The 19,566-nt window shown below is 32.2% G+C and overlaps 2 protein-coding genes across 12 annotated transcripts in view; one reads left to right on the top strand and one right to left on the bottom strand.

The window, feature by feature from the left end:
- The first annotated feature begins 309 nt into the window (after positions 1–309).
- On the top strand, positions 310–2,869 carry LOC106068662 (uncharacterized). The gene has a single exon (XM_013228119.2). The coding sequence runs from the start codon at positions 451–453 to the stop codon at positions 2,290–2,292; it is 1,842 nt and encodes a 613-aa protein (XP_013083573.2). The 5' UTR covers positions 310–450; the 3' UTR covers positions 2,293–2,869.
- Positions 2,870–3,747: 878 nt separating this feature from the next.
- Positions 3,748–19,566, bottom strand: part of LOC106068661 (complexin-like) — a 151,754-nt gene continuing 135,935 nt past the window's right edge. For all 11 annotated transcript variants that reach the window (XM_056031815.1, XM_056031865.1, XM_056031862.1 and 8 more), the window contains 3 exons: positions 16,144–16,285; positions 9,313–9,428; positions 3,748–8,594 (listed from right to left, as the gene is read on the bottom strand). In XM_056031815.1, coding sequence (XP_055887790.1) covers positions 9,325–9,428; positions 16,144–16,285 — 246 coding nt within the window. In that variant the 3' untranslated portion in view covers positions 3,748–8,594; positions 9,313–9,324. The remainder of the gene's footprint in view (positions 8,595–9,312; positions 9,429–16,143; positions 16,286–19,566) is intronic.

Here is a 19,566-nt window from a genome sequence, read left to right as displayed (position 1 = left end):
GTAATATACTTCCCTTATTTCAATGCATACGTTTAAAAATCGTTTGCCACATAGACTGTGAAGATAATTATTCTATATGCCCGTATATACATGCAAAAATAGAACGGTTTTTTAGTTTTTGCTCTTAGAAGCTAGAGAGGGAAAGTTTACTTGTGGTTAAATTAATCTCCGATCCTTTGATGGGTTATGATACATTTGAAGTTGGCATTTCACAAATACATTTTTCTATAGTAGGCTATGGGCTATGTTTTATGTTCATTAATAATGCTCGGTGCGTAAAATAAAAAATCCACTATTTATTTTATGCTGAATACGTCATCGATTTCTGCACGTGAACAAGAAGCGTCACAAGCAAACATTTCCTTCAATGCTAAATAATGGCGAAAACAACGGCATCGAAAAAGTGTATGGCTTAAAACTGACTAGATCTAAATCTAGCGGCCACGTAAGATGGACACTAACAAGCTTGACACGGAGGCTGATGACCACAACACCAACCAGAATGAAATGACCAGTCGGGCAAATCTTTTAGCCGAGCGATGTCAAGATCCAACATTTTTAGCGCCAGTTGATTCCTCAAGTCCAAACCTAGAGGTAAACTTAGACTTAAATCTAAAAATAGAAGCCAGTTACAATGCTTCAGTACCATTGATTACGATAACTCCTCCATCGCCTGACATATCAAATCTATCAGACGATAGAGACAATTACGTTTACTATGAGCAAATGAGCGCAGAAAGTCATTCCAGAAATATTGAACTAGATCTTCTGTGCACGCCAGCCCAAGATTCCACGTTAAATATCTCAAGGCCTCAGGCTGGCTGTGATGTTAGCTGTGGCCTTGACACAAATAACGATGAAGATGTTGAGGTTATATGTCGCTACTCGTCCACACCAGTTATGTCCTCCCGGGACGGCTACAGTTTCGACGACTCTGGATGCAGCTTGCTGTCGCTAAACAATGCCAGCCCTATCGCTTCGGCAGACACGCCTATGGTAAGCGCCAATCAGTCGATGCAACAAGACGTCGCGGAGGACGAGGAAGGGAAGCTTCACCCCAACTGTGAGCACCAGGTCGCCATGCTAGTTCATCCACAATATCTGTGCCAGCACCCCGGGCAGACGATTTTGAGACCTGATTGTCTCCCCTCACCAAACGTCCCTGTGTATGATACGGAAAGAAACGTTAATCAGTGTTCACTTCCGGCTACTCTAATTCTAACAAGTGGCTGCGCAAACAACACAGGTGTCTATACAACCTACATGCCTGGACCTAGCTGTTACAACGATTACTTTCCCACCCGAGACAGCTCTTGGACGGACTTGAGCTACAGGTCAGACATTTCCCCCGTGCCGCCACACATGTCCGTGAGCCAAGCTGACCCTTGCTGCTACCCGATGATGGCCGGTGTTGCCGCTGAGACTGAGTACTTTGTGTATCCGTCCATCTACGTGTCCAGCGCGGGCCTGATCTCTGTCCTACTTAGAAATGACATGTCAGTGGAGATGACCGTGGACAGGACCATCCGTGTGGTCTCCCACAACCACATGATGGCCGTAGCCACAGACAGTCGAGGAACGGCGGCATGCCTCTACCACCCTGCGGTCAAGGTCTTTCAAATGGGGACCACTACGGACATCGCAACGCAGAACTTCCGGGCTCGCATGGGCGGCGGTGAAGCTATCGTGTTTTCGAACGGGATCAACTTTTTCAAACTGGAAGACGCGGAGCTCCAGCCCAGCTCCCCGATCAAGTTTACAGACATACTTCGAGATCAGTCCGTCAATTTGCTCTTTTCCTCGGAGGGCTACGGCGAATCTCTGGTTGCTAGCTGCATGCAGGTCGCTGCCCAGGCAGAGTACGCTAACTTACCCAAAGGCGGCGTCATTGTCCGGATCAACGGCGTCAAAGTAACGCAGACAGGGGGAGGTGATGTCACGGTGGTCACTGGGGCCAAGTTTATCCGCTTGTCCCCACATTTCGGCACCACTCGGCTCGGAAACCGCTTCGTGGACATTGAAGTTGAGAAAGACTGGACGGTGAAACTGACCAGAGGCTCTCATAGTTTTGTTTACTGCAAGAAAAGAGCCATGGTGTGTAACGGGAAAATGGAGGCTGGCTTTGACGAAAACAACGGGTTAAAGGTCACCAACCTGCAGCCACGCCACCCTTTACTGGCCGAGCCCGCTGTGGTCAGACGCCCCATCAGAAAGCCTGCTAGAGTGTCATCCACTTCAGCGCCCTCTAAGAGGAGACCAGGGCCACAAGGACGCAACCCTAATATGATGTAATATCAAGTATTTGGTAGCTATTTATTCACACATTTTTTGCCTTGTTAGTCATCTTTTTATTTCCACGTTATAAATATGTTTGCTATAGAGATATCAAAGAAACGAAGAGTCATTTTTAAAGAACTTAGTTTAATCATCACGATGAACTAGGGAAAGAGACGTTCATGAATGCACATGACTCAGACTGCTACTGGATCTACTATAAATACTTACATAGTGTCTTGATTGCAGATAATCCCCCCCCCCTCGCTCTCTCTCTCACGTTTTTCCCCCTATTCGTAAATAGATTTGTTTTAATTTATCAAACAGGTATATTCTGACTTAAAACATACTATTGACATAGCAATAATTTGATAGATACGTTGGACCAGACTTGTAGTAACGACTATTGTATACAGGAATAAACTTTACTTCAATGATGTACATATTATATACAACAAACTAATGACTGCATTTATTCAACAATCAACAGTGACGTCTCATCACGTGTGCAGACTATGTAATTGTCAATTAGTCCTGATTATTAAAAGATTTATTATTAAATAAAAGTGTTTGATAAAAGTCTTTAGAAAAATGAGCTCAGTTTCTTTGCTTACTTCTACATGTATTTTGTACTACTTGGTGATTCAAGAATATGTTGGGGACAAATCACTAAATTGGCAGAAAAAGACAATGAACTGTACAATATTACACACACTGCCTCTAACCAATTCAAAATGTCTATCTTAAGTTTAAGTCACTTGACCAAAAATTTAGACTAAGCTGATAAATTTTTATTTAAAAAATTGTAGACTCTAGAATTTGAAAATATTTTTCAATGTTATTATTTTCAAACAAAAAAAAAAAAGGACTAAAATACATTAGCAGAGAAATATATGGACTACAAGTGACAAGCCATTTAGGTCATTTAGGTCTGTCTCATGAGTGTATTTCTCTCGAGGCTAGCATTTTTAATGTTTCATTATTGGACCTTCATGAGGCTTTGTGTATGTCACAAATGTTGATGCCTCAAGAGGCTTTAATGCATGTCTCACACTTTAATCCTTTAATGTACGCCTCGAGAAGGTTTATTATATGGCTCACACTTTAATCCTTTAATGTACGCCTCGAGAAGGTTTATTGTATGGCTCACACTTTGATGTCTTATGAGGCATTAATGTATGTTTTCACACATCAACCTCTAATAAGGTTTTAATACATCTCCCACACTTAGATGCCTCAAGAGGCTACAATGTATTTCTCACACTTTCTTTAAAGAAAAATGTATGTATATCTTACACTTTGATGCCCCAGGAGGCTTTAATTTATGTCTTACACATCATCTTTTATGAGGCTTTAAAGTATGCCTCACACTTAAATCTCCATAAAACTTTCTAGCTGTAAAACGTCCGTAAAAGGTCAGTATCTAGTTCACATCACAGTTAGGACAAACACATCAGAACTCTGAACTCTGTATTTGTCTATATTAGCTTTTACTTCTACAAGTCACAACTAACCAACTGGTATAAAAAATGTAACATTACAACCTTCCAAAAAGTATAAAAAGTGAACATTCTAGAGTCTAGAAACAAAGTCATCACTGCTTTCATTATGTCAATAACAAGTGTTACAAAGTAAATCAATATCTTATCACTTCACATCACAATGTTGGAAATGTACAATAGTCAATGGGAACAAAAGAAGACGGGTAGTTCAACTGATGTCTTCATCTAAAACCAAATATGTAACTTATCAAATTAAATACGAAAATATAAAAGGTCTATGCTCAATCATATCTACCAACAAACTCAGAAAGGTCTTATGGTGACAACATAGACAACAACAGCACAGAATAGTTTACAAAATTCTTAGGACTGAAGTCCAAATGTTATGTTAATGAAAAGCTAGATCACCAGCTTTAACCAATAACTGAGTTTTATTAAAGAATGTTTTATAAGGGAAGTAACTTCAGTTCATAGTTCCTTTTTATCTAGTTTTGTAAGGGAAGCGACTTTAGTTTATATTTTGCTTTTATCTACAAGCAGTCAGTTTTTATTATGTAATATATCAAAACAAAATAAAAATTATAAAACACATTTAAAATAGGTAACTAATTAAACAATGCCACTAATACATACTATGTTCATAAAGTCAACAGTTCATTAAGAAGACTATGTTAAATAAACAATTTTAGGGGGTGAATGAAGCCCTCCAAACAAGAACTACATGAAAATCTTTGTAAAATATTTGACATGTTTTGGATGTTCCTTATATCCGAAATGCAATTTACTTTCTAGTCCAAACCTCCTGCAGGATGGCGGGGGATGGGAACGGGCAGAGTTTGAACCCCGGACTACTGATAATCGAAAGACAGTCCAGCGTGCAAACTGCACAACAAGGCAGCCATCCATACAATCACAAGTATATTATCATTTCAAAATACACATCTGAATTGATGTTCAGAGATAATCAAAACAAATGTTTACATAATTGATTATGATGACTTGAAAGTTGAGTTGACACTTTTAACATTAAAGACAAAAACAATTTAATACCATTAAAATTCACAGGAATCTAATTTAATTAAAAAAAGGGAAATAACAAGATAAAAAAAAAATTGTTCATCTGTCTGAAATTAATTAATAGTCATGTTGCCCCAACTTAACAAAATGTGATAGAAATAATTGTAACTTATACTGGCTGTCAAATAAAGTTCCTAAAAACTGTAAAAAAAAGTTTATTTAAGGGCAAATGACAAATTAAAATTGTAAGAAAAGAATAACTGTTTAGTCTTTATTTAGGCATGGAATTCAAACAAGTAAACAATTATTCTGAAACTAAAATACCAAGAGCTCTCAGACATTTCAAATTATTTATTATAATTAAGGACATGTTGTGATCTGAAATGAACAGCAATTGTAGAAGTTATAATTATCGTTTTAAAATCTTTTCCCTCTTTCAACAATTTGAATAAAAAAGAATGATTTCTTTTCTGAAATGTATTCAACACTTTTAGTTTTTTTGTTTTTTTTTACCATAGGTGTTATACATTTATTGTGCTGTAAACATGAAAACTATTCAACTTTATTTTACTGAGTACCAGTGCAATAGACATTAGCCTAACTAATGTAAATATTGTAGTCTGAGATATAAATACATATGGATATAAACAATTCACCAGTGACTAAAGAAATGTTAGAATGCACACAATCTATACGGTCTTACATTCAATGAAGCTTTCATTCTAACTTCTACATTCTTTAAAAAACAATTGCATAAGTCTCATTTTTTACTTTTCCGTAAGAAGGCAATTGGATGTTATTTTAAAAATGTAAAAACTAACAATATGCAGAGAGGGGTGGATTGGGGGGGGGGGGCGGTGTTATTTAAAGTACAGAATATTAAAAAGTGTCCAAATAAAAGTAGGTGCAGTGGACAGAGGGGAAGAAAGTGAAAAGAGGGGGGGGGGGGAGTACAAAATGTAATCAGGTGATTAGGAAACACAAAACTAAAAGCAAAGCACTGAACTGTTTCAAATGTAGTATCTAGCACTTTAAGATCATTCAACATTCAGTCTAACTCTGTACAAACAACAGTCTAACATAGTCATCAATGAAAAATGTTGGTTTATTTACCCTTTTGAACTGAGTGGGCCAAGATGATGACATAGTGCATTCAATTCTATTCATTAGTTTAGGAACAAAGTCTAATAGTGAAGTAACCATATAGTAGATTCTATGATTAGGATAAGGATATGAGGCTTTATCAAACATGGATTTCTTGCAATCAGTTCATGAAGGCTAGAAAGTTGATTCCTAAGAAGATAAGCAGCTTTCCAGTTTTTCGCATGAACTTGCATTATTCAGTTTTGATTTGAGAATTTCATTTTTCGGCTGCATTTATTTAAGATGCAAGAGAATGAGAGGAAAATAAAATCAAATCACTGCTTTCATAAAGTCATCAATCCTTTGGTTCTCACTTTGTTATAATTATATTCAGTTATTAAATAGGACATTTTCCTTGGCTTATATGTAAATATAAAAAGTAATACATCCATTTATTAGCTTGCTAAAGGAGCAGAGCAAGTGAATGGTTACATATTGTGGGTGACTAAAATTTGTAAAAAAAAAATTCATCTCATTCAAAATATGAAATAACTTTAAATAAAAGAACATACACATCAAGATGTTAAAAGTCTTTGAGAAAATATATCTCAGATTTGAGTTAATTAAAACAAAGATTTGATTTAAAGTCAGATTTCTGGAGGTACGCAGTGGAGTTACTTGTAAGTCTGTTAAAGCTGTTTCACCTTTGAAGTAAATGTTAAAGTCACACAACTAGTCAATGATTCAGACTTTGGTTCTAAATAGACATCACACATTAAAGCAGGTTCAAGATAAAGCTACAGTGATTTAGAAAAAAACTTCTACATTGCACAAGATTTGAGTGAAAAAGAAAGTTCTATAGTCAAATGTCATATTCAAGACTAAAATATTAAACACAATTACAACACTTATTGGAAAAAAGTAAAATTTAAAAAATCTAATCACACAGACACTATAAATTTCTATTCCAAAAACAAGACATGTTCTAATGGAGATTAACTACATAAAGCATAACAACATTTGAAAGGAATTGTTTTAGAATTTTAATTGACTACAACTCTTGAGGGATAAAATAGGACAAAAACAGTAGACGGATAGAAAAAGCCTAAAGTTGGTTCAGCTGGACAACATGAAAGTAGGTCAAGTTGAACAAGATCATGGAATCAAATAAGTGTAGCTGCAGAAACAATCTTGTACAATTAACAATCTCCAAACAATCCTTTCAATGATTCTTACATTTGAACTGAAAGTTATTCATTTATAGTAAGACTACGTTTTGATGAGAAATGGACAAAAAAAAACTTCAATAAAAATTTTATATTTCTAAATTTCTTTTTTTTTTTTTCAAATTTTTGGTTATGTTGATCCTGTAAGAGTGAAATTTTGTAGTCACTAGAAAGATGTATTTGCTTGATATTTGCTTCAAGTATACTTATAAAGACACTAGTAAACGTAGACAAGAAATTCATTTTTATTTCATTAAAATTTTTAGTTCTATAAGTTAACAATAATGTTTAAGACTTATTTAAAACTACACATTTTTTAATTTTAAAAAAATTTAAACCATAAAATATCCACATTAAATCTTTGGCTTTTGTTTGGAATACAAGCATTTAAGAAACCTAAATAAAACAAGTTCAACTAGAAAAAAGACTTACGAAATTTAAAAAAAGTAAATAAATGACTTCCTAAAATTGGACTAAAAACTTTTGTAAAACATTAATTACCTAACAAAAAAATTAAGAATATAAACAAATAGTTATAACAAAAAGTGTTTTTGTAAGTCACAGGTCTATATGTTTGAATTGTGAAACAAAAAATACAAAGCAATTAAAAACCAATACTGGAAAAGGTGTTGAAGCAAAATGTTTATACATTAGAAAATATTTGTAGAGCTAAAAGAAACATAAAACAATATTGCTTGGTTAGCTTTTCAGAACAGCTAGCTAAGTTTCCAGTCTGTTCACAGCTATGTACATGTCTCTTCACAACAACACTTCTCAATGTCAACAGTTGGATTAGATTCTCTTTCAAAATGAATTCCGAAGGAGGCTTAAGGAATGTCAGCCCTCAGTGTAAAGTGTACATAAAATGAAATAGAATTGTATAATTGTTAACTAAAGGAATGTGCTTCAAATAATGTAGCCAATAGAGGCCCATATAACTTCCTTAATGTAGCCAATAGAGGCCCACATAACTTCCTTAATGTGGAAAGGTTGATGCTAAACTCTTACTCATATTTGGTCCCACCCCCCACTCCCCCCCCCCAAAAAAAAATTAACAAAATTTAAAGCTCAAAAGATATTGTCATAGTAAAAAATGTAAATTATGTCAAATGATGCCATTTAATCCATACATTAAGCACCTCTATATGTGGTGAATTCAAATGTTCAAATGACTCTATCACATCAACTATATTTAAAGAAGTGTCTCACTGAACCATTGTACAACCTTCTAAAGAATTATTTGTAGAAGTTCTTTCAACTCAGTCAATAAGCTGTGTTACATTTTATTTCATGAGCATTTTTTTTTAATGAGCAAAAATATTTGAAAATATTTCCTAAAAAAATGTTTTAATTAAATATAAAAAATCTTAAAATATCTTAAAATATGTTAACATCTTTCCTTTCTCGTAATTATCTCTAAAGAAAAAAAATCTTAATAAGAGTCACACATGACCTTCTGACACGTGGCATTGCTGTTTCTGTACAATTAAACCTGTAGTAAAAAAAATATATTGATAAAGATTAGTTCTCTTTGAATAAAAATGATGTTAAAAATTAAACACTAGTTTGTACAAATGATTCTTCAAATAATTGAGCATTCAGCATATACTGTTATTGAATGATTGGAATGTTCAAGGAAAACTCTAACTTATACAGTGAAGTATAGGGTGCTTAAGGAGGTTTCAGGAGTAAGCCTTGAGGAAAAACCAGCATCTGGTGATCTTTTGGCAGCTTGCAGCACACAGTAATACACTCCTGGCAGAACCTGTGATAACACTGTTGATTCCAAACAGTATCATTTGGAAACATCAGCCTCCTGGAGAGGACTGGTGTGTGGCAACATGGTTTTAACCACAGCCAATGCCTAGGCTCTTGTCTCATTTCTATGAGATGAACCATAGTAGCTTCACAAGGAGGCCATGGTGGATAACTGTTAAATATATACTGATGTGAGTGTATAAATATATACTGATGTGAGTGTATAAATATATACTGATGTGAGTGTATAAATATATACTGATGTGAGTGTATAAAGATTATTAGGAATCAAAATTTTCTTTATAAACAAAAAGAGATTCTTGACAGAAAAAAAAGCCTTTGTAAAGGGAGATTAACAGTAGCATCTTTCACCCAACCCCTCTGATATTAGATAAGACTATTCTAAATTAGTCTTTGTAAATACTTTCAATAAAAAAATATTTCTGACTTACCAGATTTGTGTACTACTGCAAGACACATTTCTGGGTTATCTCCCCTACACCTTGTGCCATTTTAGCAGGCAGTTCACTCACTTTGGAAGACAACTCACTAAAGTTTGGTGGGAATTCTGGGAAATACAGCAGATACACAGAATCTAACCATTGTTGTCCATGATCATAACACAGAGGCTACATTGTAAGATGATACTTCTCACAGCTTGTAGAGAACTAAGACATGGCCTACTGACACTTTGTGTGCACTATTTCAAAACATTTCTACAATCTACATCTCTAAGATCTGCTAATAGTAATTACAATAGTTCCACACAGCTGTATACAAAAACATTCAAATTTGCAAACATATCTATACAATATAATATAATAAAAGGACTGAGTGTATACAGTAGAGATGCTATGTTGTAGTATCCAAATTAAGTATTAGTACTCCCAACACTTTCAAACTGCCACTTCATCTAGCAGTTACACTACAAAATAGTTGAGCTCATCGCTCATGAAATGGGCGAAATGTTAGTTCAATTTTTATGTCAATATACAATTTAATAAAACCTGAAATCTTTTATATTTTTTTCTTTATAAATATAAACCTTAATTACTTGCCAGCGATAAATGAAAAGTGAAGTTTAAGTATGATAATTAGCATTCATTAGATTTTTGTATGCAGAAATAAATCATGCAAATGTTTCTTTGATTTCTAAAAGCAACTTTTTTTTTTTAATTTTCAAGAAATCTAAAACATGAAATGTAGACAAAACAAAGTGCAACATAAAGAATGATCAAGCCATTGTATTCAAAGACTGTTTATTAGACCAGCACAACAGAACACTGTTAGAAAAACAAATAATGAGACAAGTAGTCATAACACAAATATCTCTCGATGAGCACTTGAAGAAAACAGACCAAAATACAAATCACAAGTCCAAGTTATTTATATAAACATCAAAGCAATGAAAAGATTTGTTTTCTTTTTTACAAATTAGTTTCAGTTTTTTCATGAGCAGAAATAGAAAATTAAGTGAAATAAAATGTGGAATAAAATGGCTGAAAGAAAACTGCAAAAAGCACTTTTTTTCACATTTCTATTTTTAAAAAAAGCTAAAATATCAGTCCAAGGACTAGCTCCATAATGTGGCTCTAGCTCACACACTGATTAACTTTGTACAGCATCTAGACCTCAGACTGTTGTCTCTAGAAAGTGTTGCTATGATTCACACTCTCTAAACTTCCTGACCATCTCAAAATATTTGACTGTTGCTAAAACTTAGACTTTTACAACTGTTCAGGACAGAAACTATTTATGGGGCATGTCTGATGTCGTAATCCACCTGAATTGCTTCTCTAGAAAAAAAGATTCAAAAGTCACCAAGTTTTACATCCCACTCAAATGCACTGAGCCTACAACACTTGATCTAACCAAATGGTGGCCAATATAAACTTGATAATGAATCTAAATCAGAAACAGTTGTAATATTTTCACTTGAATACAAAAAGATTTAATTTCCAGTCACTTTTATTCCATCCAACTTAAATGTTTAAAGATTGGGAAGACTAGAGATGTTCTTTTGCTCTTCTTTTAAAAATAATCATATTTAGGTTTTATCATTCTGGTCAAAGCCAGGAATACTTATAAAATAAAACCAAGTCATGTTTCATGATTTGTTTTCAACTTAGCTCAATTGTTTGTCAGATATGAAAAAATATGTAGGTAACAAATGGGTCTATATAGTCAGACATATAAAATGGTGCAGCAGTCTCGCTATATCTTCAGACACAGACAATGTCTTTGTTAAAGAAAATGTCACAAAACTTGAACCAGCAATTAAGATTACAGACAAAAATGTTTAGAAAAATAAAAAAAGTTATAACTTTAAAAGAGGGAGCATATGAACTATTTCACAATGATGTGGAAGACCACAGTTGCTAGATGAGGTGTGACTTCAGGAATTGGTTAGACAAGAAATTTTACATTTAGTTCTATATGTCCCTAATAGGTTGAAGGTTATAAATATTAATAGATTTTTAAAAAAAGATTATTGTAAAAGATCAACAAGATTGTAATAAAGAATGACACATTGAAAGACAATAACTTCTTTGGAGTAGAACTGATAGATTTAACTTTTTTAAAAAACTATAATATGGTCTTGATTCAAAGCATGAGTTTAGAATCTAATGCAGTCTTAACATATTGGTCTCTATTGAATCGAAGCCAGCAATATTTCTTTGCATTTGATTTTACAGACTACAATTATGATTATATTATAGATTCAGTCAGTAAATAAAACATTCAGTTATTTATTAACTGTGCTTTTTCTAATTTCTTATTTATGAAAGTATCACAAACTTTTTTTTATAGATAAGTTAAAGTGTTATAATGTGTAACTGGCCATAACCTATCTGAGTACATAAAATAATTTTGATTTTAAAAAGAATATGCACATTTTCTCTTAATTGTGTTGCAAGATCAATATAGATAAATAAAAGTAAAAAGCATATTTACACTTATTACACAATAAATAATGAATACAGTTTAATACAATACAAGACAACCTAGTTGTCTTCAGCTTCAGTCAAAAAAAAAAAAAGAAGATGCTATGAAAACTTACTGGTTCATAGGGCAGATGATTTCAAGTTTCAAGTGCTAATAAGATTGCTAAGAACAAATGAGAAACTGGCTTTACTTTCCCTTTACTTCTAAAGCTATATAAATATATTTTACATGTTTTGGATGTTCCTTCAGATTCTGAAGATAATTACATCCTTATCCGAACCTTGCACAGGACTACTGAGGATAGCAGAGGACAGGGGTTGAAGCCTTTGAGACAAATGAACAAAAGTCTAGAGTGCATATCCCATAACCAGGCAGCCATCCATATTGGTAGCTTTTGAGACTTAGGGACCTCAGCTACAATGAAAATTGCCTTTATTTTAACATTCTAAGACCATGTAAATATTCAAAGCTGATGAGACTTAACCACCTCAGTTACAATTGAAATTGCCTTTACTTTCCCAATATAAGCCATGTAAGTATTCAAATGTGATAAGACTTAGGCAACTCAGAAACTAAAATCATGAATTAAAATTCTAGTCCCTGCATCTGAAACCACTGACCATCTGATTAGCAGTGCAGCACAAAACCATTCAACCTTTTTCCAAACCATGTAACCAAACCATTTAACCAGACCATTCAACATAGCAATTTAACCAAACCATTTAACCAGACCATTTAAGCAAACTATCTGACCAGACCACTTGACCAAACCGCTCAACCAGACCCTCCAATAGTTAGAAATTTATCCTTTTCTAAAAACATTGCAGAAAGGAGAAAATCAATGAATGCTGTAAAGATAAAATATAAAATTCTGACATTAATATTCCAGATCAAACAACTAGCTCATAATTTATCATGAAACAACTTGCACAAATATTCAATTTTATTAGATCCATGCCAGGATGATGGAAGAAAAATGTACACATTAATGAAATGCCTACCAGTTCATTACTGAATGTAGAGTATCCAATGTTCTGTCTTGTACAGCCTAAAACACTAATTTTTTTTTGTGTTACATTTGTCAAACATTTCAAGCCAGACTGAACTTTTGAATGCTAGTATTTGATTCTTGAACACAAGGTGTTGTATGGTAGAAAATACATCAAATATTTCTCTTATTTAACCTCAAAATAGCTATCAAATCAATGTGATCAGAATGTAGATGTATGTATGTATGTATATTCCTTTTCATCAGTATCACAGGTATTGATTATGAAACAAAATCCTCTACAAGAATAATGTACAGTGACAAAAGTATACATAGAATGATACAACTAATATTTGATTAAAATATATTTACAATTAAAAAAAAACAACTGGAAAAGCAAAGTAGTCTTAAGACTGAAGATACATTTGCAGAGATTATTGGGGATAGCTAGTTTCTAGATTATCAGCAGCGCAACAGACTCATAAAATGTACTTTCTATGTTTTATGTTTGAAGCCGAAAATGAAAAAAAAAAAGAAAAGACTCTGAAACAAACAAAAGAGTAGTTAAGTCATCACAGCTAACATTTCAACACAATAAGTAGCCATGACATGAAAGTTGAACATAGCAATATGCATGTTAAAGAATTGAATGATGACTTATCACTTTTCAAACAGTTGGTGAAATGAGGAGACTGAGGCTAGGCCAGCAATGAACATGTTCTTAATGATGTTCCTGAGATGGGCCAATTTTTTTAATAACAGTACTTGCCCTATAAACTATGATGAATTATAATATAAACCATTGAAGAAGAATATATATATTCTTATATATAAATATATATATATATATATATATATATATATATATATATATATATATATATATATATATATATATATATATATATGTGTGTGTGTGTATCTAAAGTGACTAGACAAAAGATATATATTTCAACTAATAAAAAATGAGTCATCCAATTAATTTTGAATAACAATACTAACACTAGCCTATCTATGTGGAGGAGCGCAGGAAAAAAAGTTTCAGTTTACAGATTGATGAACATCTTGTGTTTTTAGAGTGTGTGTAGATGCAAAGACTTGAACTTAATGATTTCTAAACAAAGCAAGGATACAAGGTTAAAAGGTGAATCTTTGGTTCATGAATGATCATTCTTTTTGTGAGCAGGTAAGTTGATGGGAATATAAGATTCTATACATTAATAATATTTTACTCTATTATTGAATAAAACATTAGACTAAAATAATGTATAATAACCAAGCCAGAAAGTCTAACTAATGAAGCACAAAGAAATATGTCTAGCAGACGATGTGATCAATTGTACACTGTCAGTTGTTTAAAGAAGTAACATACACAAATGGACCAAAACTAAGGTTTCAATTCCATATAAACTATTATGCACTGAATAAGTAACCATCATTCTCTAATGTCTCTAGCTTTGGGCCAGCTAACTTATTTGGAACTTAACTATCAAGAACTCAATGTAAATTGTAAGTTTAGCTTTAGATTAGAAACATCAATGTCATATCTTGTCCTCTCAATTTTTCAAATTAATCCAAAAAAACATAGACTGAAAAAAATACTTGTAAAAACGTTAATTGAACCATAATATGTTGATTCATATGTTGAGTTTGATTATTTTTAGTAAAGGGAGATTTCTCATATAAAATCATTATCATATGACAATTTCAATTGAGCTTTACATTTTAGAAGTGCATAGAGCAGAAGATAAAGGGGGCACTATATTAGTTAGTGTAAGAACAGGTTTAAAAGCAGATGTTAGAATTTTAGAGTAAAAAGAAATATTTATATTTTCCAGTGTAATTATTAATAAAAATATCTAGAGTCTATTCATATATACATTGTGAAAGGTTTCAATATTTTATTAAGGTGATGAACCCTATATATAAAATAGTTAAGGTCCAGATGTAGTGCAACATATTGTAGACCAAGTAACTTTGCTACTATATGAAGTCGAGCACTGATTAAAAACAATTTAATGTACAGATCAACCAGTGTTTTCTTGTTATAAAACTGTTGTTTGATTTGAATTTTTTGTTTTGTCATAGAAAGTTATTTAATGTGATATTTATATTCTTTGAAAAGTTTTTATTATATTTAGTGGTCTATTTAAAGTTAAGACTTAATATAAAAAAAAAGGCAGCACCAAATCAGATTTAGTTGGCCAGGTCTCAAGTAATTTTCATAAGCTTGTATCAATTAAAATATGGTAAATTATATATACTAATGATATATAAATACACTGATTTTTTACTATTATTTCAACAAAGATTAATGTTTTCTTTTTGAAACAAATCAAAGCAAACAACATAAACTGTGAGACTAAAACAATCGAAACAATACTTTCTACTTATTTATAAAGCAGGTGCTCTAACTCTATCTTAACAAAAATGACGACTCTGCTATAAACATAAACTATTAAGCTATATGACTCTAAAGCCAACACAAGTAAAAAAAAAATAGTCAATAAAACTAGAAACTATAAAAAAAAAAAAATGAGAAAATGACTACTTTTTCTTTACAGAGTTTGTATAAAATAAATGGCTAGTTATTCTAAATTAAGAGTTCTCAAAATTACTTCAAGCTGTGGTCCATTTGTCGGCTAAAACATCTATTCTCTCTGAATCTAGCTCATTTAGCATAATTTTGTGTGTGAGGTGAGGCTGATTAACTACCACAACCTGTTATTTAGGATCATATTGTTGATAAACACTTAGGGATAGGATGTTCCTGCTAGAGTTATCAAGAATGTAGCCAGACATTGTAGTGCCATCACAATGGCACACAACTTGAAGGGATTATTGCTAGCCTAGCATATATACTAATGCAGACAGAAGATTGTATTAATATACACTGTGTATTATTCCCTTAAAGTGTATAAATGTAGTTTATATAGAAGAATGCTAGATAAAAATAGTACATAAAATAATATTTACATTTTGAAGTGTACACCAGTGGTTAGAATAAGTAGCACTTACACACAAAAATAAAATAAAAAGGCATTTACAACAATGACTATTATAACTAACACAAAAATAAACAGTTCAAATCTGTTGATACTTTTGTCTACCACAGTTAAAGACATAAAGGTTAGTTATTTCCCTTGTCACATTAGTGTTTTTTTTTTTAATAAAGCAGATACACAGAACTGTGTCATTAGTAAAAGCCCTCTGTTTCCATTGGATAATAGGAAATAGGAATGAGGCAGTGATGTCATATATTTATGAATAGCTCTACAAGATTGTGAGTGGTCACAGGTGTCACACTATCATACAAAATTCATGCAGCAGCAAAGGGAGGAGAATTTACTTGCAAATTCTTCATCATCAGATTCTTCTTTATTGGCTTCAGCCGCAAGCTCAGCAGGTGTTTTCTTTTTGCGACCCACTCGACCATCTGCCATGGGATCAGCTTCTTCTTCGGGTGGCTCTTCTTTCTTCTTTAAACCATACTGAAAAAAAAATATTCATAGACCTCATTATCAAAAGATGCTTACAATAATGAAATTCTCACTCTGTCCACTTTCCCAGGCCCAAAGTACAGTACCATCAAAGGGGATGAGTAGTCTACACAATAATTTGTACCCAAAGTACAATGTTTCTAAATAAAGAGATGACATTATTTTCAATGTTTCTAAATAAAGAGATGACATTATTTTCAATGTTTCCAAATAAAAAGATGACATTATTTTCAATGTTTCTAAATAAAGAGATGACATTAATTTCAATGTTTCCAAATAAAGAGATGACATTATTTTCAATGTTTCCCAATAAGGAGACGACATTATTTTAAATGGGCATAAAGTATATGCCATTTATTTCAGCATGATAAAGTGTTTTATTTGTAGGGCTACCATTTCCTTAATGTAAAGCAGGTTTTATAAAAGCAGAGTCTAAAAAGACCCAACAATTTCTTAAACTTTAATTGTTGAATTTTTTGTTTCTAAACTGAGGAATAAAACAAAAACATCACTTTATTTTAATATCAAGATTTTTAAAAAAATATCAAGCTGTGATGTTTGATGTAGAATTAAACAACAAAATCCTTATATTGAGTTAGAGGTTAAATCATTAATTGATGTTCAATTAATTGTTCATGAAATTCGGATTATACTAATAATTATTTGAAAGCAGTTATCTTAAAAGTTAAACATATTTTAATAGATTTACAAAATGATAATTAATTGTCAGAAAAATAAAGATTACATTTTTTATTCTTAAAAACTTTTAAATAGTTTTTTTTTCCTGATAAATTAAATTTTTAAAAATAATCTTCTCTGTGTGATAATTTATATTAGCAATTACTGGTAACAATATAAGTGGACAATTAAAAATGTAACATTCTTTTAATACATCAGTTTCTCATTTTCTTTTTTGTCAATATAACTTTGTGATCAAAGAAAGAAACATGATTATCAGAACAAATATCAAAGTTATTTTCATGTCCTTGGCTTAGATCTGACCTACTTCAAAGAAATGATTTTTACCCAGTGCATTGTAAAAAGAAAAATGCTTTTTAATCTTAAGTGACATTTCAATGGCATGAAATCTAAAGATTCTAAAATGACAATTTTTACTTCCAGAAGTATGCACTTTAACCCCAAAGTCATCAGCCTGACTTGATAGCATAGATTCAACAGAATGAACATTTAGTACAAGATAGTTACATCTGCTTCTTACTTAATCTTGTGATAATAGTCTATTGATATTATATGTTCCCACCTTAAGTCACCTTAAATAGTCCAAAAATTGACAGAATTCAAAGATGTGTTTAAAAAGCTCCAATATTTCCTATTTTATATACATCTTGAAATTAACTTTTCAAGTAAGACAGTGTATACATTGTCTTAGAACTAAATAGTAAGCCAAGAAATGATTAGTAGTCAATGGGTTAATATGGCAGAGAGCTGCTCAGATGTGGAACATTGTTTTTACATTGATCCATATTCTCATTTTGTTACAAGGTGATCCTATTTTCTAGTGTTCAACACTGTAATGGTCCATACTGAGACTCTTTAGTGTAATCATAGAGACCCATGTCAGTTGAATTTACTTTCTAATGTACTTTCTAAAAGCAAACTTTACAAAATATTTTATGCTTGAAAAGTGTCTAATGAAATCTTTATGTTGTTTTTAACATTTCTAAATAAATACACACAAACATAGACACAAACACAGACAGAAACACAGACACAGACACAAACACAGAAAAACACAGACACAAACACAGAGACAAATGCAAACACAAACACAGAGACAAGCAATCATTCACATTTGACATACAGACACATAAGCATACACCCATAAAAAAAATATTTTTGCAGAAAACAACTTGAAGCACTGACCATTATATTTATTACAAAACTGATTTTGTGTTGTTTTTTTATCCTCCGCATCTGATACGCCAAAAAACTCATAAATTGTTGTGACCAGTGATGAAATATGAAGCAGATGGGAAATATTAAAGAGGGAAATTGGACTGAGTAAACCAAGACAGAGAGAGACACAGAGAGACAAGAGAGAGGCTCGGGGGGAAGAGAAAAGCAAGAGAGTATAATAAAGAAATGAAGTTTATAAAAAAAAAAAACATTAAGGAATCTGTAACAAGACAGAAAGTGTTCTTGTAACTCAAGTTGAAAGTTCTGTAGACAAAACAAAAGAAAATGTAGGTACAAGTGAACAATTCATTTTTTCTGATACTGAAAACAGACTTTCAGTGTAAAAGTTTATGAAAAAAGTAAAGCTCAATATTGTCACTGAGCAAGGATTGTACTTTGCAATTGAACATTCTTCTACAAACAATTTTACAACAAATATTTAAATGTAATTGTAAATTTAACACAAGTTATATTATATATATTATAGCTGAAAATTTTACATGAGTTATATTCTATCAACTGTAAATCTCAAATGATTTATGTTCTATCTAATGTAAATATGAAAAGATAGATGTTGTATGACTTGTTTCCAGTGTAAAAAATGAAATGTTTTAAATTGTATTTACTGCAAATATAATTTTTTTTTTTGTTCTATCTAATGTAAATATCAAAATGTCCACATTTTTCCCACTATAATGCAATTCAAAAACAGTTTGATTTGATGCTAAATCTTTCTTCTGCTAAAGAGAAATACACAATTAATTAAAATTGTGCAAAAGGTTAATATCTTTGGCTACATGGAAATTTTGTCAAACTTAAGGCCAATTAAACAAGCAGTTCAGTTTAATGGAAGGCTAGTTAAACATGGAATTCATCCTAAGGCCAATTAAACTTTTATGAATCTAAAATAGGCTAAATTAGAATGCAATATTATGGCAGACATCTATAACACAAGCAACTTCACAATATCTGACTATAATGTTAGCCAAAAGGAAAAGATGTGCTCTGCCAATCAAACAAACTATGAAGCACTGGACCTCAGTGACCTTGTAGGCCCTGGACCTCAGTGACCTTGTAGGCCTGACTCAGGAACAGTATGATGTTTTCAGGTAAGGACAAAAATACTTTTCTATTTCCTAGATTGCCTTGACATTCTACAGAATCTTGTCAAACTTTGATTGATTGATACTGATGTACTGTATTCCTGGTGAACTTTTTTTAACGGCCCCTAAAAGCGGAATAGCCCCTATTAGTTTTGTATGTTCCATCCCTCTATCCTGGTTAGATCACAGAAACTAGAAAAAGAAACTGAAAATCCGACATCATATTTTAGACCTTTCGAAGTTCTGATGCAA

The sequence above is a fragment of the Biomphalaria glabrata genome, chromosome 1 (assembly GCF_947242115.1).
Source record: "Biomphalaria glabrata chromosome 1, xgBioGlab47.1, whole genome shotgun sequence".
NCBI classification, from domain to species: domain Eukaryota; kingdom Metazoa; phylum Mollusca; class Gastropoda; family Planorbidae; genus Biomphalaria; species Biomphalaria glabrata.
Note: the sequence above shows the minus strand (reverse complement) of the source record. Positions and strands in the feature narration are given on the sequence as shown.